Source organism: Equus przewalskii, chromosome X (genome assembly GCF_037783145.1).
Source record: "Equus przewalskii isolate Varuska chromosome X, EquPr2, whole genome shotgun sequence".
Classification (NCBI taxonomy): domain Eukaryota; kingdom Metazoa; phylum Chordata; class Mammalia; order Perissodactyla; family Equidae; genus Equus; species Equus przewalskii.
This window is the reverse complement of record NC_091863.1, coordinates 123,626,288-123,642,104: the sequence shown is the minus strand read 5'-3', so window position 1 is coordinate 123,642,104 and position 15,817 is coordinate 123,626,288. Positions and strand designations below refer to the sequence as shown.

Genomic DNA, 15,817 nt, shown 5'->3' with positions numbered 1-15,817 from the left:
TCTCTTAGTTGTTAAGTTGTAAGAGTTCTTTATATGCTCTGAATAGTAGAGTCTTATCAGATCTGTAATTTTTGAATATTTGTTTCCCATTCTGAGGATTGTCTTTGCACTTTCTTGATAATTTCCTTTGAGGCACAAACACTTTTAATTTTGATGAAGTACAAGTTATCTGTTTCTTTTTTTCTTATGCTTTCGAAGTCATGTCTAAGAATCCATTGGAAAATCCAAGGTCGTGGAGGCTTACCCCTATGTTTTCTTCTACTAGTTTTATATTGTTAGCTTCTATATGTAGGTCACTGATCCATGTTGAGTTAATTTTTATATATGGTGTGAGGTAGGACTCCACCCTCATTATTTTTTGTGTAGATATCCTGTCATCCCAGCACCCCTTGTTGAAGAGATTATTCTTTCCCTGAGTGGGCCTGGCACTTTTGTCGAAAATCAGTTGGCCATAAAATTTTGGGTTTATTTTTGGAGTCTCAATTCTATTCCTTTGATTTATACGTCTTTACTTATGCCAGTACTACATTGTTGGGGTTTTTTTGTTACTTTAGCTTTGTAGAAAGTTTTGAAATTGGGAAGTGTGACTCCTCCCACTTTGTTCTTTTTCAAGTTTGCTTTAGTCATTCAGGCTCCCTTTCAATTCTATATGAATTTTAGGTTCAGCTTTTCCACTTCTACAAAAAAAAAAAAGGCCATTGGAATTTTGACAGGGATTACACCAAAGCTGTAGATCACGCTGGGTACTAGAAGACAACAATTTTGTCTTCCAATTCATGGACACGGGATGCCTTTCCATGTATTTACCTCACTTAAATTTCTTTCAGTAATGTTTGATGGTTTCTAGTGTACAAGTCTTTCACCTCAGTTAAATTGATTCCTGGGTATTTTCTTCTTTTAGATGCTGTTATAAATGGAATTGCTTAATTTCCTTTTCTGATAGTTTATTGCTGATGTGTAGAAACACAACTGATTTTGTTTGTTGATCTTGTTCTCTGCTACTTTGCTGGTTTTGTTTAATAGCTCTATTAGCCTTCTTGTGGATTCTTTGGAATTTTCTCTCCACAGGATCATGTCGTCTGTTAATAGCAATAGTTTTACTTCTTCCTTTCCAATTTAGATGCATTTTATTTCTTTTTCTGGTTTAATTGCTCTGGCTAGATCTTCCAGTACAATGTTGGCTAGAAGTAGTACGTCTTAAACGTTCTCACCACAAAAAAAAAGAAAAAAGGCAATTATGTGAGGTGATGGAGTTGTCAACTAACCTTATTGTGGTAATCATGTTGCACTATGTATGTGTATCAAATCATCACTTTGTATGCCTTAAACTTACACAATGCTATACATCAATTATATCTCAATAAAGCTCGGGGGAAAAAGGAGTGTTGAAAGTGGGCATATTGATGTCTCGTTCCTGTTCTCAGGGGAAAACCTTTCAGTCTTTCACCATTGAGTATAATATTATTTGCAGGATTTTTGTAAATGCCCTTTATCATGGTGAAGAAGTTCCCTATATTCCTAGTTTTCTGAAAGCTTTTATCATGAAGTATATTTTCAGGCTGTTAACAGTGGTTATGATGCCTGTGTAAGCTTTCACTCTATGATTTACTCATTTTTGTAGTGTTTGAATTATTTTACTTGGAGTAAGATTGTTTTGGGAATCCGAAAAAAAGAATCAAGTTGAATGCAACTGAAAGGACACTGGCCTGGCCTGCCTCCGGAGCCCAGGCCCTGACCAAGGTCCAGGAGGCCCTGCAGGTGGTGCTTCTGTTCTCTGGCTGCAGGTCACTCCTGCACATGCTTAAGAGATTAAAGTTGCCTGCCCAGTAGAAAGTGACAGAGCACAGGACAGACAGAGACAGTCTGAGCCCCAAGGTCGGGCTCTCTTTGGTGACTTTGCTCAATGAGATGCTTCCTCAAGCCACAAGCCACCCTAGACACTGGTCACCTTCTTGCTTCGACACCTTCCTCACAGACAGGACAAATTTGCCTTTATTTTCCCAATTTCTTCAGACAGACCTATTTATAGATACATAGATAGGTGCAAATTCAGAAACATATAGTCACAGACTTAACACAGCTCAGTCTCTCTCTGCAAACAGTGCTGATTCTCCCTCGGGAAATGCTTTCTTCCTCCTCTCTCTCCATCTCAGGGACTCGCCGGGTGCTGGCACTGGAGCCTCGCCCATTCCCAGTCCTTGCTACTCTGGTGCCCAGTAAACAGCCCCATTGTGCTGTTAAATAGGGGCATCATTCAAAGGAAGGCAGAAGAAGGAGAATCTACTTCATCTCTCCTCCCCACCTCAGGGAGACCACCTCTGTTTTTCTTTTCCTTAAGCACCCTTGTCATGACTTTAGGGAAGAAAGGGGCAGCATAATCATTTGGAAAACCACCTTTGTGTAGGATGATGCAACATGATCTTCAGCCCACCAAGGCTGATCTGGGTATTTCTGCTGCTGCATGCCCAACTTGTTAAAAGCAACCCGTAATAGGTTATCACCATGGAGTTACCAGCCAGCTACCTGGTGGAAGGTTGATTATATTGGATGCCTTCCCTCAAGCAAGGGGCAGCAAGTTTTTCCGTCTAGAATAGAGACTTTTTCTATACATGTACTTGCCCTCCCCTTGCCACGGTTTTGCCAGCAATACCATCCATGGGTGTACTAAAGCCTCTTTCACCATCACAGTCTCCACACAAAAGCTCTACTGAACTGGATTTGATGCATTTCCCTGGCCATTTGGGGCTCCTCGTGCTGTAGAGCCCACAAGCCAGAGAAGCTTATTGTGTTGGCTGGGGAGATGCATCCTGATGATCCAGAGGAGAGAGGACTGCTGCTACCTATCAGGGTTGGGGAAAGTATGCCTGAGACCCACAGACTTTCGGGGAGCACCTCCTAGCACTGCCATGTAGGGAGGTACAATTTAGTGGAGGATGGCAGCAGGTCCTTATGGACAGGACCAGCATGGGCTCAGCCCCCTCAGGAATGAAGGTTTGGGTCACCCTGTCCTAACCAGCTGGGATGGTAGCTGAGGGCAAAGGGAACAACGAATGGATAGTAGATGAAAGAAATGAAAAATACCCAATTCTGGCCTCATGTCTAATGTAGAAATGAGGACTGCAATGCTTAAGCCTATTTTATTTCTTTGTTATTTTAAGTATCTTTTCATTCACATTAGCCAGTTTCCTCCCCTCCCCACCTTCTCTCTACTATGTTATAGCAGTTGGGTTGGTAGAAGTTAACCTTTATAATTTAGTCCCTCGCTTACAGGTTCCCCACAATACATCGGGAAGGAACCAGAGATGGACGGAACATCACCCTGAGATGGATGGGGCTTTGAATCTCCACTGTCGTGAAGAGTGAGCGTATTTTTACCTGTTTGGAGGGCAGCTGCATTGCGGTAGGCACAAGACTGTTGCTGCTATCATTGTCTGAAAACTTACATAATGGATTGATACATGTAAAGCCCTTGAAAGAGGGCCTGGAACATACTAAGTGTTAGCTACTGTACGTCTTAGAAGAAAGTACGTTGGGGTGCCGAGTAGCCAAAGGGAAGGCCTGTGGTGGATTCTGTGATTTGGCTCCTCACCATCTGTTCCAACCTTCGTCTAGTGAGCCTTCCACTGCACGACTGTTCTTACTTATGTCTCCCCAACCTGACAGGGAGGCCCCGAGGGAGGGCATGTGTCTGGACTCCCCCTGGGTCCCCGGGGCCAGAGAGGCAGGCGAGAGAGACAGCCATAGGCCAGGCCCGCCCAGACCATCAAAACACACTCAGATCGTGAGTGAGGAATAGAGAGAAACCGGGAAGGGGGCCGGGAGGGGGAAGGCCGACACAGGCAAGGGGTGGCCTCTCCCGCTCAGGAGGGAAGACTGCTGGGGCTGCATTTGGAGGGTGGGGCGGGGATCAACTGGCCTGGGTTGAAGCACCTGGCCACCTCCCCACCCCCCACCCCCCCCCCGCCAAGCCACCTCAGGCCCAGGCCCCGACCCTGGCCCAGTCACCTCCCATTGCAACAGGGGTCCCTGGCAGAGACTCCCCTCCCCCAGGCAATGCCGCCCCCCAGCCCTGCCGTCATCCCCAGCCCCGCCCGCCTCCAGCCCCGCCTTTCCTGTTGACTTGACCCCCTTCCAGACACAGAAGGACACCAGCACCCAGCAGGCCAGCAGACACAGGGTCACCTCCCAGCTGAGGACCCCTGGCACCTCCAGCCCCCCAGAGGGCTGCAAGACTTTGCTCCCGGGGGAGGGAGAGCCCATGAGGGCTGTGCCAGCAGAGGGCAAAGCGACGGGGAGCTGTCCCAGGGGTGGTGCTCCCCCTCGTGCAGCCCTGGAGACCAGCTGGTCCCTCCTGGGCCCCGCTACTCGCAGACTCGGGCCACGTGTGGAGCCCAGAGAGGGGGACAGGCCGCCCGGCCCAGAGGAGCCCGACTCCCTCCCGGAACTCGATGACAGGACACTGGCGGTTGGCAGGCTGGTCACAGGCGAGGTCGGCCCGGCGGGCAGCAGCCCGGGCTCCCAGGCGCAGGACGCACGCCTGGGGCGCGGCAGCCTTGGCGGGCAACCGTCACCTGCCCAGAGGCCTGAGCACAGAGGCCCAGCGCACCGCTCTCCTCCCGGGAAAGCCCCAGGGAAGGGTCGGTTCGCGCAGGCGCACTGAGGTTACGTCGTGCTCTATTGGGCGGGGCTTCACGAGGGAGTCCCCATTGGCTCGGCCGGCTACAGGGTCTCTGGGCCGGCTTGGCGGGAGCCTGTCACACTCCGAGGGACTCAAAGCGGGTCTGTTTGCGCAGGCGCACTGGACATCCCGAGTTGCATTGCGCGCGAAAGGGGGGAACTCGGTGAGAGGGCTTCAGTCCCTGAGCGGCGGGCTGAGAGGGCCGGCGGATTCGGCTTGGACTCTGAGGGGAACGACGGAGTGGCAGCAGCTATGCAGGCCGCAGACGAAGGTGGCGGTGGTGCGGCCGGTGCGAGGGGTGGCCCCAGCGGCCCTGGAGGCCCTAACAGCCATAGTCCCCCCAGCGTTCTGGAAGGCCGGGGTGCTCCTGTCAGCCCTGGCGGCCCCAGCGACCAAGTTAGCCCTGGCGGCCCCGACAGCCAGGGCGGCCCTGGCGGCCCCAGGGCCCAGGGTGGCTCTGGCATCCCTGATGGCCAGGGTGGCCCTGGTGGCCCGGGCAGCCCTGGAGACGAGGGGGCGGTGGGGCCAGCAGCCGTAGGTGCTCCCGATGTCGCACGGGCAGCACTTGAGTCAGGGCTAGGTGGAGATGCAGCACCAGTGGATGTAGGACCAGAAAACCGACAGATGGTCTTGTATCCTTTCCATTGAGCCCCTGCGGCCTGGTGGCCACAGGATGGGCCAGGGACGTGTCAAAAGGCCCGGCACAGGGCACAGGGCAGCCGGGGGCTGGGACACACAAAGGGGAGCAGTGAGGGGAAGCTGGGGTAGCCTGACGCGGGGTGGGGGAGGGTGCGCGGTGGGGGGCGGGGGGCGGGGAATTGACGCCTGAGGAGGCTGGAGGGTGGGGACACAGGCCGGAAGGAGCGGGGGAGGTGGGACAGGGTGAACTGAGTGAGGAGGGAGGCGGGCAGCCCAGGGTGGCCTGAGCTGGCAGGACTGGGTTTGTGTGTTCGAGGGTGAGGGTGGGGGTGGACGGCCTGAGGGGAAGCTGGGGTGAAGGCCAGCCTCTGAGACGTGCGAAGCCTGAGGCACCAGCAAATTCAGTAGCAGATGGTGCCTTAACCATGCCTCCCCCAGCACACTCACCGTGCCTTTCCGGTCCCCCCTGGAGGCAGAGATGGCCCGCAGGGCCTTGGCCCCAGAAGCCCAAGGCCACCAGCAGGCGGTTCAGAAGGAGTGCGCCGTGAACGGCAGCGTCCTGGCTGTGTCAGTTCTACACGGAGCTGAGATGGGGGTGGCGGCAAGGGCTCAGGGCCTGAGAGCCAATCTCAGCCGGAGGGGCTCGGTGATGGACACAGGGAGACTCTCAAGTGTCAGGTCTCCGGGGCGGGTGTGGTGTGCTGGGTGTAAGAGAGAGTCATCACCTTGAACTTGATCTTTACCCCTCGCTTTTAGCAGATGGACTGCTGAAGACGCTGACCTCCTCCAGATTTCCATCAACTCCTTCCTGGACCAGCTTGCCCTCGTGGTGGGGAGCATTCAGCACTTTGGACTCACACCTCCGCTTAGCTTAGGCTGAAGAAAGGGGACTGAGGCCAAACTGTTTTGTCCCCTACTAAGCAAGGCGTAGGGAATTGATACTTGGAGTACTTGCCACTTTAATATTGGGATCTAATTTTTTGCCTGTACTGGCCCTTGGTATCTCTTGGTCCACTTGTTTTATTTCCCTGTTGCTGGAGGAGGGGATGATTAAACGTTTGTTACAGCAGAAAATAAAACTGAGCTTCTATTTTGTGTCTGAGTTTCTTTTCAGCTACTGCACCTCAAGATTTTCTTGCCTTTGTCCTTGTGTGGGACGCGAGGTTCTGGGATTCAGATAGTCCAGTAGTACCAGGTAACTGAACACAACTTAGGAAAACGAAAACCAAGTCCCGTGTTCACTAGATACTGTCAACATTTTGCAATATTTTCTTAGTTATATTTACACATTAAATGTATAACAACGTATAATGTGTCAGTTTTCAAGTTTAGCATAATTCTTTTCCTTTTTTTCACTTACCATACTAGCTTTTCCACTTTCTAAAAACCCCTCAAAAAAATGTTAGTGAGTGGATGCGTAAAGTGCGTTATAACATAATGTTGGACAGTTAAAATTGTTATCAGTTTTGCCCCTGTTATAGACAAGGATTCAATGGAATTCTTGTACGTAAGTGTTTGCATGAATGGTTATTTACTTAAGATAGATTACAAGAGGTAGAATTACCGAGTTAAATACGTTCGTTTCTATTTATTTTCTTAAGCTTATCAATCTACAGTATACAAATGCTCTCCAGAAAATATGCCCTCCCACCAGAATTCTGGTCCTCCCCCACATCCGTGTCACCGTTAGGTTGGCTTCCTGCCAAAATAAAAAGCATTTTTTTTTTAAATGAGAGAAGTACACACAGAAACACTAGAATAGGAATTCGGTGGCTTGCCGGCCTTGTTTCAGTGAAGAAGTGCTGGGACAATTGGCTAAGTGTTGGGGGGGCTGGGGTGGGCAGCTCCCTCTAAATAGCTTGTGTCTTGGAACCTTGCTAAACTTACGACTAATGGCTAGTAACTTGTAGATGCCATCAGATTGTCCACATAGACAATCATATCTGTAAGTAAAGCAGTTTTATTTCTTCCTTTGTAATTTGGATGCCTTTTATTGGTTAATCTCTCTCCTCATTATGAGTTGGATTTTCCCGCTGCTCTGCATGCCTGGTAATTTTCGATTGGATGCCAGGCATTCTGTATTTTGCCTTTCGTGCTGTGTATTTTTGTATTCCTAAACATACTCTTAAGCTTTGTTCTGGGATGCTGTTAAATTATTTGGAAATAGTTTGATTCTTTTGAGTCTTGCTTTTAAGAATCATTCCATGAGAGCAGAGCAGCTTTCAGTGTAGAATTAATTTTTCCACGTTCCTGAGGCAAGACCCTTCTGAGCACCCTTCCCAATGCCTCCTGAATTGTGAGAATTGCCGCCACTCCGGCAGGGTGGCGGGGGGGGGGGGACAGCCACTAGTCCCTGTCCTGCTTGAGTGCTGGGCATAGTTACCTGTGATCCTTTCCAGGGTGGGGAGGGGGGGGATCCTTTCCCTGGTTTCCCTTGAGTAGTGTCCTCCTACTCTTGTGCTGATTAGTGGTCTGTGGAATGCTCCAGCGGGACCCTCTGCGGATATGCGGTGTTTTCTCCCTCTGCCGTTCTCGTCTCTCTGGTCCTTTGCCCTGCAAACTCAGTCTCTGGGATATTCAGTTCTGTCTCTTCAAGTCAGGGACTGTGCTGGGCTCCTCCTGGAAACTCTCTCACCAGACAGTAAGCTGGGGCAACTTCAGGGTTCATCTCATTTCTTTCCCTTCTCCCAGATCATTGTCATTGATTACCTGACAGCCAGTGTCTTGAAAACTTTTGTTTCATATATTTTGTTTGTGTTTTTGGGTGATGTACCAAGTGTGAGGATAAATTCAGTCCCTGTTATTCCATATGCCTGAACAGAGTCTGCCCTTGCAGAACTTGGAGAGTTCTGACATTGTGGGCTGAAAGGAGAGAAATGTCATTCATGATGCTATTGCTGGTGGTCATGATTATGAAGACAATGAAGATAACGAAAATGATGATAAAGAATCTCACCTGACTAGATGCAGCAGCCGTAATAGCTGCATCTGTTTGTCTCTCTCTCTCTCTCATTCTCTCCCTCTCTTCTTTCTTTCTTTAATTCATCATTTTTAGACATTGATTATTGATGGATAGATGAGAATTTAGCTGTTTTACACCACTATCCACTATACTTCCTCACCCTCTCAAGATGGTTCTATTGCATTCTATTTATTTTAGGTATTTTTCCCCCTGAGGTTAAAAGTCGCCTTGCTAACCATGGTAAAATTAAAAACCATTTCCCTGAGCATTTTCTCTCCCCTTTCTGTCATGACCAGTTCTCTCTATGCAGACGGACTGCACAGCTGTCATTCCAGACTTCCCCTTGCCCTACCCTGGGATGCAATTACTATCCTGGAACACGTCTTTCTTTTTACTGTTTTACCCCTTTTTGTTTACATGCTTATTTTTTAAAGTCAGATTGTGCTGAGGTATAATTTACAAACTACAATATTCACCCTTTTTAGGTGCACATTTCTATGCATTTTGGCAAAATCATAGAGCCACGTAACGACCACCACAATTGAGATATACTTACACTATCCCAAAAGTCCCTTCATTCCCCTTTGTAGTAAAACTCTCCCCCAGGCCCTGGCAGCCACTGATCTGATTTCTCTACCTATAGTTTTACCTTCTCCAGAATGTCAGATAAATGAACTCCTACAGAATGCAGCCTTTGGGTCTGAGTGTTTTTCACCCAAGAATTTGCATGTATCAGTAGTGGTCCGTTTTTGTTGCCGACTAGCATGCATCTGTTGCTGGACATTTTGATTGTTTTCAGGTTTTAGTCAATATGAATAACGTAAAAAAAGAAAAAGAAAAAAGTGGCAAATGACATTAGCAACTCATTGATAGAGAAAATACCGATGCCCGGAGTAACGTCAGCATCATGGCAGAGTGAACTTGCCTGGGACTCTCTCCCCTCCAACATACAATGAAAAGGGGCATCCATACTCCAACACAGGACATCCTAATACAACAAATAAACGTCAGAGGGACACGCAGCCATGTGACAGAGGGCGGAGAGGCTGGCGCACCCCTGGGAGGAGCTGGAATGGGGTAAGAGAGGACGTCGTTCCCTCCCCTAAAGACTGTGATCTGCAATCACGGGAGGCTCTGGGCAGGAAGGAACAGGAGAGGGGACACTCGTTTGTGGGAACATCAAGGACTCCCTAGGGCTTTTGTAGCCTAGAGGGAAGACCTCTACCTGGGGGAGAGCTTTCGCAGGGGCGGGGGGGGGGGTGACCTCATCAAACCAACACCCCTGGAGACCAGAGAGTGAGAGCAGAGCGAGAAAGCCTGGAGAGCAGGCAGGAGAAAGCACCCCTCCCCTCACCTGCCCCGTGCCTGCTCTGCTGCCTGGGATCTCGGCTGAAGGCAGAGGGCTCAGAATACACAGCTCTCGACCCCCACCCAGTGGCGATAAGCGGTAACTGCAACCAAATAATATCAGAATGCATAAGACCCGACCCACCGGCTCTAGCAATATCAGACACTATATCAAATCTCCATACCAGAGAGAAAATGACAAGTACCCAGAATTCAGTCCTGAGGACACAGAAATATGTAATCTAAATGACAATGAGAAAATACCAATGGCTGACATTACTAATAGCAAGATCAATTTAAAATACAATTATTCTTTTTACTATATGCTTGAAGTTTTACAAATTGACAGTCTCTGATGTTTGGGAAGGCCTAGTTGGAAACAAAGCCTCTTATATGCTATCTATTGGAGTGTTTGTAGAATCTATTTGGACACTGACTTAGCATTATTTGTTAAAATTAAAGATCTGCATACACTTTGACCCACCTTTGGGAATCTCTCATAGAGAAGCTCTTGTACATATGACAAGGCAATATGGAGCATGATATTAATCCCGGCATCATTTGTCATAGTGAAAACTGGAAAGAAGGTAAATATACATCAACTGGGAAAGGTTCACTAAAGTCACGGTACAACCGTCCCAGTGGAACATTCTGCAGCAGTTAAAGAAAGAGCAAAGGAGATACCCGAGTACTAATACAGAAAGAGACTAAAACAAGTCAAGAAACTCTGTTTTGCAGTACACTCCCACCATGTGAGCATGGGGGGAAATGCAAAGGAACTCCCTGGAATGAGCCACCTCCACTACAAGAATGCTCAGTGCTAATAACAGCATTAGGGAAGGAAACTTTCACCTTTCAAATTTCAGACTTACATGTTATTTAAATATATTCCTCAAGTATGTCTTGCATCAGAAATAAGCATTTCTATTTCGCAAAATAATAGTGTGCTCTATTAACTTAAGGAATAATCTCTCTTGGTCTTGTGTTTTTAAAACATTAGATATGGATTTTGCATTTGATGCAATGTCTGTGCCACTGTAGAGGACCTCTGTGGGTTCTGTTGCCCAGCATCTCCTTCGCCTGGTACCGTATCCTTATTTCCCCCTAGAAAACCCCTATTTTGCATCCCCTCAGCAGTTACGATTCTGGTAGAGTTGACTTCATTTCTGAAGGTGGTTTCACTGGCAAGACTGTGGCAAGGGGAGGGCAGGTATATATAGAAAAATTCTCTATTCCAGAAGGAAAATCATGCTGCCCCTTGCTTGAGGGAAGGTGCCCAATATAATCAAACTGATAACCTCTTTGAGGTTGCTGTTAGGAAGTTGAGCACATAGCAGTAGTTAGTACCCAGATCACCAGGCCAACAAACTGAAATAACTATGATTTACGTGCTAAGGGCTCTAGTGGAAAAAGTAGAAAACATGCAAGAACAAGTGGGTAATGTAAGCAAAGATATGGAAAATCAAATAAAGAATCAAAGAGAAATGACAGCGATCGAAACTACTGTAACAGAAATGAAGAATGCCTTTGATGGGCTCATTAGTAGACTGGACACGACTGAGGAAAGAGTCTCTGAGCTTGAGGATATGTCAATAAAAACTTTCAAAACTGAAAAGCAAAGAGAAAAAAAGATGAAAAAAAAAAAAAGACCCAGAATGCAATATCCACGGACTGAGGGACAACTATAAAGGGTGTAGCATATTTGTAATGGGAATACTGGAAGGAGACGAAAGAGAGAAGGAACAGAAGAAATATTTGACACAATAACGACTGAGAATTTTCCCAAATTAATGTCAGACACCAAACTCCATTTCCAGGAAGCTCAGAGAACATCAACCAGGACAAACGCCCCTACCCCCCCCCCCGAAGAAAACTACAGGTAGGCATAACATATTTGAACTTCAGAAAAAGATAAAAGATAAAGAAAACATCTTGAAAGAAGCCAGAGGGAAAACGCATCTTACCCAGAGAGGAGCAAAGATAAGAATTACATCCAACTTCTCTCCAGAACCATGCAAGCAAGAAGAGAAGAGAGTTGAGTGAAATATTTAAAGTGTTGAGAGAAAAAAAACCCCACCAACCTAGAATTGTATACCCTATGAAATTATCCTTCCAAAGTGAAGGAGAAATACACTTTCTCAGAGGAACAAAAATTGAGTGAACCACTGGACCTGCCCTGCAAGAAACATTAAAGGAAATTCTTCAGAGAGAAAAAAAAATGGCCAGAAACTCAGATCTACATAAAGAAAGGAAGAGCATTACAAAAGGATAGGTGAAAGTAAAATAAAAACTGTTTTTCTTATTCTTAATTGATCTAACAGATAACAGTTTGTTCAAAATAGTAACAGCAACGGTACATTCGATGACTATGGTTTATATCTAAGTGAAATGAATGACAACAATGATACAAGGGGTGGGAGGCAGGAATTAGAAACACTTTGTTATAAGGTCCTTGCACGGCCTGTGAAGCAGTACTGGGTCATCTGAAAGTGGGCTTGGATTGGTCGTAAATGTATATTGCAATCTTCAGGGCACCCATTAAAAATAAAGGGTTAAAAAAAGGAGTATTATTGATACGCTAAGAAAGGAAAGTAGAATCACATAAAGAGCTCAATTAAAACCAGAAAAGACAGAAAAAGAGAGGAAGACGAGGAGTGGAAGAACAAAGAACAAGGGCAATGCATAGAAAACAGTAACAAACATGGTAAATGTTATTCCAACTTCCTCAGTAATCACTCTACAGGTCAATAGTGTAACTACACCAACAAAAAGACAGAGATTATCAGAGTGGATCGAAATACAAGACCCAACTATATGTTGTCTACAAGAAACTCATTTTAAATATAAAGACGCTTTTAGATTAAAAGTAACAGGATGGAGAAAGTTATACCATGGTATCACCAATCAAAAGATAGCTGGAGTAGCTATATTAATTTCAGATAGAGCAGACTTCAGAGCCGGGAACAGTATAAGGGATAAAGAGAGGCATCACATAATGATAAAGGGGACGATTACCCAAAAAGACATAACAGTCCTTACCGTGTATGTACGTAACCACACAACACCAAAATACGTGAGGCAAAAACTGATAGAACTGCAAGGAGAAATAGATGACTGCACTGTTATAATTGGTCCTATAGACTGAATGTTTGTGTCCCTCTAAAACTCATATGTTGAAACCTAATCCCCAGTGTGATAGCATTTGGAGGTGTGACCTTTGGGAGGTGATCAAGTCATGAGGGCAGAGCCCTCGTGAATAGCATTAGTGCCCTTATAAAAGAGGCCCCAGGGAGCTTTCTTGCCCCCTTTCATCACGTGAAGACATAGCAAAAAGACAGCCGTCTATGAACCAGGAAGCAGGTGCTCACCAGAGACCAAATCTGACAGCACCTTGATCTTGGACTCCCCAGCCTCCAGAACTGTGAGACCTAAGCATCTGTTGTTTGTAAGCCACCCGGTCTGTGGTATTTTGTTATAGCAGACCAAATGGACTAAGATAGTTGGAGACCTCAACACCCATCTGTCAGAAATGGACAGACACAGGAGGCAGAAAATCAGTAAGGGTATTGTTAAACTCAACAGCAACATCAATCAACTATACTTGACATGTATAGACTATCATATACAACAGCAGAAATACATATTCTTCTCAAGCTCACATGGAAGATACATCACGATTAACCACATTCTGCGCTATAAAACACAACTTAACAAATTTAAAAGAACAGAACTCATACAATATCTGTTCTCAGATCACAAGAGAATTAAACTAGAAATCAATAACAGAAGGATAACTCTAAAAATACCATGACACTTGGAGATTAAAGAACTCACATATAGATAACACATGGGTCAAGGAAGAAATTCCAAGAGAAATTTAAAAATATTTTCAACTAAATGAAAATGAAAATACGACTCATCAACATTTGGGGATGAAGCAAAAGCAGTGCTTAGAGGGAAATTTATAGCATTAAATGCATCCATTAGAAAAGAAGAGAGATTTAGAACCAATAATCTGAGTTTCCTCCTGAGGAAACTAGAAAAAGAAGAGCAAATTATAAATGCAAAGTAAGCCACAGAAACAATTATAAGAATTAGAGCAGAAATCAATGAAATTGAAAACAGGAACCCAATAGAGAACATCAACAAAACCAAAAGCTGGCTCTTTGAAAAGAAAAATCAATAAAATCTCTAAGCCTCTAGCCAGGCCAACTAAGAAAGAAAAAGAAAGAAGATACAAGTTACTAATATCAGAAATGAAAGACAGGCTATCACTACAGATCCCAGGGACATTAAAAGGATAGTAATGAATGGGCCGGCCCGGTGGCACAGCAGTTAAGTGCGTACGTCCCGCTTCAGTGGCCCGGGGTTTGCCAGTTCAGATCCTGGGTGCGGACATGGCACAGCTTGGCACGCCATGCCATGGTAGTCATCCCACATATAAAGTAGAGGAAGATGGGCACGGATGTTAGCTCAGGGCCAGTCTTCCTCAGCAAAAAGAGGAGGATTGGCAGCAGATGTAAGCTCAGGGCTAATCTTCCTCAAAAAAAAAAAAAAGGATAATAATGAAATACTATGAGCAATTCTATATCCACAAATTTGATAACCTAGATGAAATGTCTTCTTGAAAGACACTATCTGCCAAAACTCACACAAGAGGACACAGACAATCTGCACAGGCCTGTATCTATGAAAGGAATTGAATCAATAGTTCAAAACCTTCCAAAACAGAAAACAGCAGGCCAAAATGGGTTCACTGGTAAATTACACCAAACATTTAAGGAAGAAATTATACCAATTCTCTGTAATCTCTTCCAGAAGACAGAAGCACAGAGAATACTTCCTAACTCATTCTATAAGGCCAGCCTTACCCTAATACCAAAGCCAGACAAATACAGAATAAAAAGAGAAAACTATAGACCTATATCTCTCATGAACACAGGTGCAAAAATCCTCAACAAAATATTATAAAATCAAATCCAACAATGAAGAAAAAGAACGATACACCACTACAAAGTGAGATTTATCCCAGGCATGCAAGGATGGCTCACCATCCGAAAACCAGTAATGTAATCCATCACATCAACAGGCTAAAGAAGAAAAATCATATGACCACATCAAGATGTGGAAAAAGCATTGGACAAAATGCAACATTCATGATAAAAACTCTCGGCAAACCAGGACTTGAAGGTAACTTCCTAAACTCGGCAAAGAGCATCTATAAAAAACCTACAGCTAACATCATACTTAATGGAGGGGAACTAGAAGCTTTCCTGCTAAGATCAAGAACTTGCAAGGATCTTCCCTCTCACCATGCCTTTTCAACATTGTAGTGGAAGTCCCAGCTAGCGCAATAAGACAAGAAAAGGAAATAAAAGGCATACAGATTGAAAAAGAAGGAATAAAACCGTCTTAGCAGATGACGTGATTGTCGATGTAGAAAATCCAAAAAACCTCTTGAAACTAACAAGTGATTATAGCAAGGTTGCAGGATACAAGGTTAGTATATAAAAACCAATTTCTTTCCTATACACCAGCAATTAACAAATGGAAGTTGAAATTAAAAACACATCTAAAACCATTTACGTTAAGCTACATTAAACTAAAAGCCATTTACATTAGCACCCAAAGAATGAAACCCTTAGGCATAAATTTAACACAACATATACAACATCTATATGAAGAAAACTAGAAAACTCTGATTTAAAAAGTCACAGAAGCAGTAAATAAATGGAGAGAGATTCTGTGTTCATGGACAAGAAGACTCGATATTGACAAGATGTCAGTTCTTCCCAAGTTAATCTATAGATTCAAGGCCATCCCAATCAAACTCCCAGCAAGTTATTGTGTGAATGTGGGCAAACTGATTCTAAAGTTTATATGGAGACACAAAAGACCCAGAACAGCCAGCATAACATTGAAGGGAAGGAAGAAAGTTGGAGGACTGACACTGCCCAACTTCAAGATTACCATAAAACTAAAGTAATCAAGACAGTATGGTATGGGTGAAAGAACTGACAAATAGATCAGTGGAACAGAATAGCGAGCCCGGAGCACAGCAAAGGAAACCATCAACAAAACAAAAAGAAAAACTAACGACTGGGAGAAGAGATTTTCAAGTCAAATATCTGATAAGGGGTTAATATCCAAAGTATATAAAGAACTCATACAACTCAACCCCCCCCCAAAAA

General features: G+C 45.1%; 1 protein-coding gene across 1 annotated transcript; it reads left to right on the top strand.

Annotated features, from left to right (window-relative positions):
* The first annotated feature begins 4,804 nt into the window (after positions 1-4,804).
* LOC139080990 (EKC/KEOPS complex subunit LAGE3-like) lies at positions 4,805-6,479 on the top strand. Its single transcript, XM_070604222.1, has 3 exons — positions 4,805-5,310; positions 5,756-5,884; positions 6,074-6,479. Exons 1-3 carry the CDS (start codon positions 4,931-4,933, stop codon positions 6,195-6,197), a joined length of 633 nt encoding a protein of 210 aa, XP_070460323.1. The 5' UTR covers positions 4,805-4,930; the 3' UTR covers positions 6,198-6,479.
* Positions 6,480-15,817: the final 9,338 nt, after the last annotated feature.

Bases quoted from the DNA above. Each gene is read 5' to 3' on its own strand.
- LOC139080990 (XM_070604222.1), top strand. From the start codon at position 4,931: ATGCAGGCCGCAGACGAAGGTGGCGGTGGTGCGGCCGGTGCGAGGGGT. The intron at 5,311-5,755 runs GTATCCTTTCCA...TGCCTCCCCCAG, and splicing joins GAAAACCGACAGATGGTCTT to CACACTCACCGTGCCTTTCC. The intron at 5,885-6,073 runs GTCAGTTCTACA...CCTCGCTTTTAG, and splicing joins AACGGCAGCGTCCTGGCTGT to CAGATGGACTGCTGAAGACG.